The sequence below is a fragment of the Sphaeramia orbicularis genome, chromosome 12 (assembly GCF_902148855.1).
Source record: "Sphaeramia orbicularis chromosome 12, fSphaOr1.1, whole genome shotgun sequence".
NCBI lineage: Eukaryota > Metazoa > Chordata > Actinopteri > Kurtiformes > Apogonidae > Sphaeramia > Sphaeramia orbicularis.
The window spans coordinates 66655952-66667682 of NC_043968.1; the positions used below are offsets into that span (position 1 = coordinate 66655952).

Here is an 11731-nt window from a genome sequence, read left to right on the forward strand (position 1 = left end):
TATTAAATGTAGTAGAATAATATATTGCAATAAAATATTTAATAATTATTTCCACACCATTTACCATTTGTTGACTTGTGCACCTTTAATAACATCATCTAAACATCATCAACATTGCTGCCCATTCTTCCTCTGCTATGATTTCTATGTAGTGTCACAGCAATTTATTTTCATTTTGTACCTTGTCATGTCATACCTGCCAATTTAATTTTTTTTAACAAAAAGTCAAACAGAAATACAATTCTGTTTATGCCAAATTGGCTCTTTGTTCTTCATAATGTCATGATCATAACGACCCTTGTTGGATATTGGATGGAGGTTCATTATCATCCACTATTTTATCAACCCATAGTGCTTCTATAAAATAAACATTTTCTCTATGTTTATAATACACTACTGCTGGTTAATATCCAGTCTTTATATGCTGTAAGTAAATTACTACTTCATGCAATATCAAAATACATTGAGCTGGATTCAAATGCACGCTGTTAACACATAAGAAGGGACTAAACTGAGGTGCAACAGGTTGGTAAAATGGTTAAAAGTACCACCCAAACCAGAATATACATCATCTGTGACCTTCACGGGTTCGTCTTCTACATTACATTTACCCTCCAAATGAACAAAAGCTCTGAAAACAATTGTCTCGTTCTAAAAAATTACAATTTTCTGTGCTACCTTTGAATGAATCTAGAATGTAAATTGGTATTAAAAGGCAAAGTCTGCAACATTTGCCACTTCTACATTTCTTTGATGGGGCGAGTCAGTGGCATATCAAGACAAAAGCCCCCCCCCCCCCCCCCCCCCCCCAGAGTGTGCGGTGACTGCTGCCAATTAGTTCCCCACTCTGGAAAACAAAGCTATTTCAGTTCTGTTCCCTTTTTCCCACAACCTATCTTGCAAGGTGGGCTTTTCAAGCATGACTGATACAAAGATGAAAAAAGAGAGACTCAGAGCTGTTGAGGAAGATTCCTATGTGTCCTTCTTCAATTCCTACAAGAATATCAGCTTTGTGTTCAACTAAACAGGCCCAGGTTTTACATTGAGTAAGTAAATTGAGACTAGATTTGCATTATATTTCAATTTACTTTTTGTGACATTTTGTTTGGTGGTGTGCCTTGTGATTTTTCTCATGTAAAATACATGCAGTGGCTCAAAAAGGTTGGGATACACTGGAGTAGGGTGACAATATTATGATTTCCAAAAAAAAAAAAAAAAAAAAAAAAAAGGACACTCGGCTCCACCTCTAGATACTTGATCACACGCAATGGAAATACCATAGTATTCTGTTCAAGCGCCCATGAACCCGGAGAAAATATTTCAGTGAAACAGGCTGCTTGGAATTATTTTATTATTCTAGCTATATAAGTGTCATCAAAGCTGCTGTGTCCTTTTCTCAGTTCATATTTGTTCAGGTTATTCACATTTTATTGTTAAAGGATAGAGTCTTAATCTAATATTTTCATGATTTAATGGAGGGTTTTTTAAGATATTTATAAGCATAATATATAGATTTTTTTCACATTAAACCAAGATGAACATTTGCAGTCATTATTTATAGGTTAATATGTTATTATTTTACTTGAGATCATATTGGTCTGTATGTGGCCCCTGAACTAAAACAAGTTTGAGGCCTGTGACTCTTAATAATTTCCGTATAATTTTTGCACTTTGCAAATTCATACTGTGGACCAGATTGGACCCTTTAACAGGCGGGTTTTGGCCACATGTTTGCCATCCCTGCTACAGTGCGTCTATGAACAGGTCCGTCCATCCCCACATCCACAGGCCGGTGTGGATCAGTGCCGTTTACTGCTGTAATGTCTGATATGTCACTGCAAGACTGCAAAATCTTTTCTTCCAGCAGGATCTGGAACTTCTCTGACTGCACAAACAGTGACAGAGTTACTGTCATCAAAATTGCGCTGGCGCCAATACATACACAATTAAAGAGTTTTTCCTGTAAAAAAAAAACAAAAAAAACAATGAAAACCTGACATTTTCACTAATTTATAAAAACCGCCTTGACACTCCAGACAGGACATGAGAAGAGGATATGTCCTGGCAAAAGCAAGAGGATGTTTGGTCACCCTAATATTGAGACGGTTTCTCTTTCGAGTGAGGATCTGAAGCAGCAAGGGCTGGGGAGGGGTTATCACGAGCGCGAGATCTGTGACTGTCAAAAACAGACCCGTTCACAGGCTGTTGTACAGCCTGAGCTGGGACAAGCCTTATCAAACCATAGTTGGAGGTGCGGTTCGTACTAAATGGCTGGCTCATAGGAAAATGCAAACAGACATTTTTATTGACCGCTTGTGGGGAAAAAACTATCGTAAATTTGATTTATCTTTGCATTCCCTATGACTCATTTGCTCATATTTTTTGCATCCTTTACTAATTTTAAGTGTATAGGACGCAGGGGTAGGTGAAACACTGGCCCCCAAACAAGGGAAAATGTATCATTTAAGATGTAATAATCACATAAATTAATAAATTGTATTTTTTTTTAATTAAATAAATACTTTCAATATTTTTCTTAGTAGCTCTTCTCAGTTCAACTGGACAAGTTTAGCTCTGTTCAGCTGAGCTAAACTAGTCCAGCTGAACAGGGAAGAACTACCAAGAAGAATGATAACCAGGGCAATTGAGAACCTACCCAGTTATTCCAATATTTGATCAAAAACAATAACCATAACATATTCCATTTTAATGAACCTGAACTGAGGAAAGAGCCTAGGTTGGAAATTATGACCATCATTATTGTGATATAATTCTATGTCACATTGTGATACCATTTAATTATGGTGATATTATAAGGCAATAATATATGATTTATTTTGTTTATATGGTAAAATAAAGTGTGTCTGTACCTTACATAATATTGCGTTTTTTGCCTCTACCTTAAAAAGATTTAAAAACACAATTAGATGGCTGTTTTATTGGGGATTCACACTGAACATTGTGAGTGACAATTACTGATTGATACAAAAAAGTCATCAAAAGTCATACCACAAAGCTAAACAATAATATTTCATCCATCTATCTTTTTTGCCCTTTCCTTTCTTTTCTTAAATATTACTGACTTGATTTAAAAAGGGTGAGAAAGAGCAAAAAATAGCAAATGCAGCTTTGCATAAAGTTCTGAAAGAATCTGCATCCCTTTGAGATCCAAACACTGATCAGCTGTAGGGTTGAAGATGTTTGATGGCAGTGGAGGACAAACAGCTCTAAGCAGAGGGTGTGTGTTTAATTCTCTGTAAATGTATCTACTAGTTAAAGTAAAACTGTGTTCTGTTACACTGAAAAACATGTCAGGATTAGTGGGACAAACGATTCTTTCACAATTACACATGTATGCTAAAACATTCCTAATCCGCATATCATTAAAACACTGACTGAGAAAACAAGGTGGAAAAATGATAACTTCACCTGCCCACTACCACAGGTTTTATTCACTTTAGTTTGGACTTGAGTTTAGTAGTATGTAAACTATTAAATGCATCATAATGTTCATCTCAGATTACTGTCTAACTGTATGAATGAACACATTATTGAGATGTGAGCTGCACCTCAAGTCAAAACTAGAGGTGAGCCAAAAGTGAATTTTTAAGGGCTGATATAATGACCATGGATTCAAACAGCATAAAAGCCAATTGCTCAGTCAGCTGAAATCACTTACGTCCTGAGGAAAAAAAAAGGGATTCGTTACTACATCTGGAACATAAAGCACAAAAATGTAGATTATATTATTCTAGGCACAATTGAATTTTTTCCACAAAGTCAATAACTTGAGTAGCCAAAGACTGACCACTATAAAAACCAAATTCTGCTCATACCGATGAACTGTAAAATGTACCATTGGCACCAAATCTCTCCAAATAACACTGCTGGTTAGGACTAGAGATGTAATGATGTAAGAGATGTAATGATATGAAAATTTCATATCACGGTTATTGTGACCAAAATTATCACGTTATCATTATCATCGTGGTAATGTTGAAATGTGTTCAAAATGTTCGAAAAGAACTTATACACACACACACACACACTGAAATAATTTAACCAAGTTTGATCTTGAAAAACAAAAATAAAATAACACGTACAATGCACTTTCTGTTGGCAGAAACATTTAAATATTAACATGTAAACATCAAACATACAAATGTGCATTAAAGATGGCAACTTATAAGAGGTAACTGGACTTTGTGCAAGTTGTAGATAAGAACCAAGAATACTTTACATTCAGTGCTCAAGACTAGATCTAGTCTTACAGATTTAAGAACTGGTACAGAAAGACCACTTTCACTGTTTTGTGTACCTCATCTAGAAATCAAATGAGCATATAAAAACAACACTACAATTTTAAACATAAAAAATGTGGCTGAAACATTAAGTAAAAATTAATGTGCATTAAAGATGGCACCTTATGGCCATAAGAGGTAACTGCACTTTGTGCAAATTGTAAATAAAATACTTTTCTTAAGATTCAGTGCTCATGTATGAGATCTTGTCTTACAGATTTCAGATGAACTGGTACAGAAAGGACACTTTCAGTCTTTGGTGTACCTTAGGTAGAAACCAAATGTGCATACACTAACATATTAAACAGAACGCTGTCCATGTTCAGAAGCCCAACATTGCAAACTGTGCATGCGCACCTTGAGTGCTGCTGCTTCTCCAGGAAATGAGCACTATCACCTTGAGTTTTTCACGGTGCAGTAATTAAACACTGTTTTAATGCTAATTAGAATTTGAAACTGTAACACTCACCGTCAGGAATTTTACTGTGGTTTATCATTATACCGGTAATCGTTAAATCCCTAGTTAGGACACTGCTGGTCAGAGCCATTCACTTACCGATAATGATGTATTTGAAAATGTAGGAGTAGTTGTACGGTGCAGTGGCCATTGTGGCTCTGAAAGAGAGAAGAGAGAGAAGTCATGTAAACTGTCAGGACAAATTGCTTAAAATATGACCATCACTGCAGCACTTTAGCATAACACTGCTCATGTTCATACTCTGTGTATCCATGTGTTTAGAAAAAGGATTTTGGGTTTTTAGACAGCCAACATTTTCCTTGTGGTCTTGTATAGCTTGGGTTTCTACACTTTCTTATATATAACACCCAATCCATTTAAAAAAATGAGTCACTGTAAATTATACTAGACCAGGCTTTATTAAATACAAATGAAAACAGGCGTAGTGTTTTTATTATACATGTATGGTTAGATCATATCAATCAACATGCACTAACAGTAGAATAATACCATTTAGATATTGTCCTTTACATTTTGTTTGCCTCAGTCTCATAATGAATAAATATATGCTAGTCTATCAATTAATTATCAATCTCAGTTTCAGCACTGTTTCATATAACACAAACACTAAAAGCTCCTCTGTTATTGTAGTCCTTTGACAGAGAAGTTTACAGTCCAGAATTGAAAAAAGATTCACATTTTAATGCCAAGTTGAAAACCAGCAGGTGCTATCAGCACACTGGTGCACAACAAATAAGCTATGTGTCACTAATGAGACAATAAGAAAAATAAAACTTTGGTTGTTATGCATAAAACTAGCATTTTAATGTACTGTTAGTGAAAGATTTTCCTTAGGTTTGCTGCATTAGCTTTTGTTGTTGTAGTTACTGGGCTAAATTCTTGCAGAACTTTTAGTCTATATTATCAGAATGTTTAGATACGTAAAATAAATCTACTCATTAAGTCAACACATGGTATCATTTTGCAAAAAAAAGAAAAAAAAAAAATCACAGCCATCCAATTTCAAAATTCTTTCAGGAAAAAAAGAAAAAAAAAAACAACCCAAAACACTAAGTCATGCAATGGTACGTGGAGTAATGGAGTACACCCTATAATTGTCATCTCACTATCAGCCTGTGTAATTATGCAATCCCAAATAGCTGCAACATTAAAGTTCAGATATACAGTTAGGCCCAGAAATATTTGAACAGTGACACAATTTTCATGAGATGAGATGCAACTGAAGTGCAGATTTTCAGGTTTTATACAAGGGGTTGAACAAAAAAATCCATTGAAACATTTAAGAATCGCTATCATTTTTATACTAAGTTTCCTCCGTTCAGGGGCTCAAAAATAAGATAAGACACTTTATTGTCATTATACAGAATGTACAATGAAATTCAGGTGCACTATCAGGATAAAATAATTGAACAAATTAACATTTTCATAAATAAAATGTTCAATTTTATTAATACTTTTTTGAAAATCCTTTGCAGGCAATGACTGCCTGAAGTCTGGAACCCACTGACATCACCAGACACTGAATTCCTTTTTTTTAATGCTTTACCAGGCCTTTACTTCAGCTGCCTTAAGTTGTTTTTTTCATATCAGATGATTTCGATATGTATCACAATATAAATCACATCGCTATTTTTGTCAAGCTTAAATTTTCTGTTACTCGTAAGTTAGCCTAGTTGTGAAGACATCAGAAGGTAATTTTTTATGTAAATATGATTTATTTTTTGTCGGAGATTGAACATGACAGATGTGCTGAAGAACATTATACAACTGTTTAAGATAAATAAAACAGGTACATATTGTGTGCGTTCTGCTTCAAGGTTTGTGTGGAAAGGTAATAAAATGGATATATACTTACATACACTAGGGCTGGGTATAATGGCAAATTTCCATAATCAATTCGATTTCGATTCATAAGGTTCTGAATCAATTAATCACGATTCGATTCGATTTAATTCAATTCAATATCGATTCAATTCAGTATTAATTGATTGATTCAGAGTAATTTAGTGATACCAAAGTACAATTTTGAGTTGTAACCTGATTATTTAAGTACCGCAGTCATGCAACACATCAATATTGGTATCAATATTGATATTAGAAAGGAAATAAATATAACATTTCAGCTGTAAATTGCTGAATGTGCTCTTAAATAATGAAAGGGACAGAAACATTCTCATGTTTTTACAGTGGATCACAATGGACTTCGTTAACTTTATTCTGTTTTATGGCTGGAGGCTACTACTCCCTGGAGGGGGGTGGGTGGGGTGGGGGGGTGGGGTGTTTACGCCATGATTGTTGGTCGGAGCGGAGTGGGGCTGGGGGGTGCACACGCTCTGTGAATGTTGGTCGGGGGGTGGGCGTAGCGGTCGGACACTGTCGCTTAACTATTCCTCCAACTCCATACTCAGCCATAGGTGATAGTATGGATCCAAGGAACAACCGGCTTCCGCGACTCGCCAGACGGCCACTGCCTTCATACTGCGGGTTCGAGTTTGAGGCTGGAGGACCTCCAACAGAGGAGGTTTCCCCACCGCGTCTTTTTCGCGAGCGAGACCAAGTCTTCCCCTGGGGTTTGCAAGATGGAGCCGCCCACGGTTCCGCGTACTCCCGGTCCTGCTCTGAAAAATTGATCTCATCCACTATTAATCGATCACGCAAAATTAAAATGAGATCGATCTAAGATTGATTAAATTGATTTTTACCCAGCCCTAATATACACATACACATTATGAACACACACACACATATATACAGTACAGGCCAAAAGTTTGGACACACCTTCTCATTCTTTGCATTTTCTTTATTTTCATGACCATTTACATTGTAGAGTCTCACTGAAGGCACCAAAACTATGAATGAACACAGGGCTCAAAATTAACTTTTTGACCTAGGAGCACTGTGCTCCTAATCCTAAAAAGTTAGGAGCACAGGCTAAAATCTAGGCGCACCACTATTATATAAAAAATTTGGAGAACAAGCAAAACTCTTGGCCATACCAAGTAATATTCCTATATGTATTTAAGCAATGTTAACAACCTAGAATAAAGTATTTGAATAGAGTATGAAAGAAAAGGCTTACATTGACACAGGTGCAAAACAATTGTCAATGTGTGGTATATACTTTAGTTGGTTCTTGGAGAAGAAAGACGAATCACACCATTATTTGCAACAACCAACTTTTTTATTTCATGGCCTAAAGGCCCTTAGGGGCCGTTTACACGGCGTCGGCTTCAGTCGACTCCGGGAAGATTTCATCGCGGATTAGCCTTCTGTTAACATGGAAACGGTGCCTAGAGTGCCTGAATCCGGAAACTTTTGATACCAGGGTCCAGGGTGGAACATTATCGATACGCTCCGCATTTCAGCTCCGTGTTAACGCGAGTTGGAGCGTTCCGGGGTAAAATATGATGTCACCGCATGCGCGCGCAGCCAAGAACCGCCAGTTAACCCACTCCGGGCCAGTTGGTGGCAGTAATGCGCCTCCAAGCTGGTTTGCCAGCCTCTATGACACAATAAAGCTGCAGAAAAAGAAGGAACAACCACAACAACAATGGCCGGTTTCAGAACAACATACGTGCTGCTAACTGTGCTCAGCTCGTCTGTCCAGACAAAGAAGTCCTGCGTCTTTGTACGACCACTCGCCATTGTTGTTTGTAAATAGTGTTGTCCGCCTCCTCCTCTTCTTCTTCTTCTTCTCCTCATTTAAAGGCTGTCTAAACCGGAAATTGTTTGTGCGTAGGCGCCTGTTTTACCACCACTGTTTCACTACAGCTCTACATCGCCAGCTACTGGTCTGGCATGGCCACTACAGCGTATTCAGCTGTCCTCGCGGACTCATGTTAACGCAAATCGTTATCATAGCGGCGGCGTCTTAACGCGGAATGATTTTATAACGCAAAGGAAAAATCTTTGCGGAGTGTTGCCGTGTAAACGTACCCTAGTCACTGTGGTCTACACCACGCCTGAAGTCAAGTCTCCTTGACCTGGTGCCCCTTAGTCACTGTGGTCTACACCACGCCTGAAGTCAGGAGATTGTTTCAAACGTCGGTGGAGTTATTTGATCCCTTTGTTTATGCCACCTGCGCACGCGAGGGGGCGGGGACTAGATTTTCCGCTTCAGTCAGCGGGGCGTGGAGCTTGTTTATTTTCAGCTGACGAGTTACTTCTGCAGCCATTATTCTAGGCGCACGTATTAATTTTCGCTCATTTTTTTTATTGGCGCACCGTGCGATCGTAATCTCAAAAACAGTCGCACTACCGAAATTCTCAGGCGCATGCGACCGTAATTCAGTTGCAGTCACGAGCCCTGGAACATGTGGAATTATGTACTTAACAAAAAAGTGTGAAATAACTGAAAACATCTCTTATATTCTAGTTTCTTCAAAGTAGCCACCCTTAGCTCTGATGACTGTTTTGCACATGTTTTGCATATATGTGTGTGTGTGTGTGTATATATATGTACGTATATATATATATATATATATATACATATATATATACACACACATATATACACACACATACACAACTGTTTAAGATAAATAAAACAGGTACATATTGTGTACCTGGGCAAGTTAACACATTATTACCATGTTAACTCATTCATTAAATGACGCTGACATTTTTTTTAGTCTCTCATTAATGCTGTTAGGGCTGCACGATTTTGGCAAAAAAAAAAAAAATCCCGATTTTTTCCTCTAAAAACTCGATTTTCAATTTTGATTTCGATTTTTGGGTAAAACTACAAAAGACAACAGAAGTCAGCATGTCGTTTTCGTGAGCAGCCAACAATGCAAGGCACTGCTCTAACCTCAAATCTATGATGGTATCACGTGATGAACCCACAGAAGTTTTTTTCTTAATTAAATCTTTATTGAATGAAGTACAAACAATACAATACAATACAAACAATGTATACAACAAGAAAATAACATAAGTTTGCCAGGGGGAATACACTATAATACAATGTCCAAATCAGAGCAAATACTTATGTTTTTTATGGCCTTTTTGTTTCCAGATTTATCTAACAGCTTTAAATAAAGTTCAACATCTTTCAAAAAATAAATATTTGGTTTTGTGTTACAGAACTTACATTTGTGAATGAAAAATTTAGCAAGTAAGAGGACTAAATTAATTATTTTATATATTTATTTATTCTGGGTATCTGGGCCCACAGAAGTGATACCAATGTAAGTCAGTGACAGGCATCAGTCGTGCGTGCGTGTGTGTGCGTGGACCATGTCAATATGAGTGATCCACATGCGGTTCTATTTAAACTGTGGGATCCATGCGTGGAACAGACCGACCCAGGACATGCTGGAGGGATTCTATCTGTGGAGTTGGTGGATGTGTGTGGGCACAGGGCTGTCTGAGCTCCTCTGCTGAGGCTGATGACCCGAGACCTGGACCCGGTTCGGAAGAAGACAGTACGGTACGGATCCGGGACAACATAAGAAGAGTGATCTGCATGCAGTTATATTTCAGTTGCGGGATCCGTGCGTGAAGCTACGGCTTATATTGGTGTAAGTACTGCGGGCTCATAAACACATTTAAAGTCCGGTCATTACACGGACTTCTGTGACAGACCGCTGTCACTGATAGGAGGAGGAGCCTACGGGAGCCTGCAAGCACAAGAGAGATGAAATCGATTTTACAATTTCCCTTTTTTAAAAATCGTCCTAATTAAAAAATCCGATTTCGATTTAAAATCGATTAATCGTGCAGCCCTAAATGCTGTTCTACCTTTCAAGCAATTCTAAGTTCATTTATACATATGGACTCTTATTTCTAAAGTCATGTTTTTATTTTGGCGCTCCAGACGACGGTGCTCTGTGTGAACTGTGCACGTAGCTGAGAGGAGAAAGCTAACTTTCAGAGTAATGCTGAATCAAACTTTGTGTAACTCCTGCAGAAGCAATGCCTGTATGTATCAATCATTCTGTTGTTGGTAAATAATTTCACATGCAAACGTGCCGTTAGAAACATGTTTATGACGTTATTTTAGATGTGCTTATTACAATGTGTTATTAACATGTTTAAGCAAATTCGTTTATGCTACCAGTTGGAGATGGGTTGCATATTCTTTATGCAGGCTCATGCTAAGTTTATGAAATTCATTGGTTGTGTTTAGATATAATATGCCAGCCTATTTATATTTAATACTATTCATTCTTACAACAACTGAAGATAAAATACTCACAGGCAAATGTTTTTGGGGCCATACAAACGTGTCTATTAGCTCCTTCTTATGTCTGAACTGACTACGGTAACACTGAAAGGACAAAACATACATTAGTGCAACTTATTCCAACCACTAGAGGGCCCCCTTTGCTTGCTTTTAACAACTGAACATCACATTATTGGGCTTATTAGTATTAGTACTTATTAGTGGGCTTAAGACTCCTGTCAATCACTCACAAGCGGAAATAAACTGGCAATGACATAAACATGGAGAAAAGTACCGGTCTTTTACATGGATATTTTCATTTTAAATGTCTTCAGATGGTGGGGTTGAGAAGGACACAGTTGTTTGGAAGCACTGCAATGTGGAATTATTTTTTATCACCTGAGTACTTCAAGTCTGAAATATCACTTAAAAGCAAAACACGCTGTTGAAGCACCCCCCCCCCCCCCCCCCCCAATAATTATGTGATTAATCGCGATTAATCGCAGAAATCCATGCGATTAAAATTTTTAATCACTGCCCAGCACTAAAATATATATATATAGAGAGAGAGAGACAGAGAGAGAGAGAGAGAGAAATAGATAGATATACACACACACACGCATACATACATACATATACACACACACACACAGGGTATTCAACGAAACCCCTCTGTCCCATCCACCTGTTTGGCAAGTTCACCAGACCTCACACCACTAAACTTTTTTTTAATGGGGATACCAAAAAGACAAAGTCTACGCTATGAGACCTGCAACAGTCACTGAC

The 11731-nt window shown here is 37.6% G+C and overlaps 1 protein-coding gene across 1 annotated transcript in view; it reads right to left on the minus strand.

Moving 5' to 3' along the window:
• Nucleotides 1-11731, minus strand: part of rab14l (RAB14, member RAS oncogene family, like) — a 55782-nt gene that overhangs the window by 21945 nt on the left and 22106 nt on the right. Inside the window, exon 2 of the mRNA XM_030148862.1 lies at nucleotides 4858-4916. Within this exon, the coding sequence (XP_030004722.1) occupies nucleotides 4858-4909 (52 nt within the window). The 5' untranslated portion in view covers nucleotides 4910-4916. The remainder of the gene's footprint in view (nucleotides 1-4857; nucleotides 4917-11731) is intronic.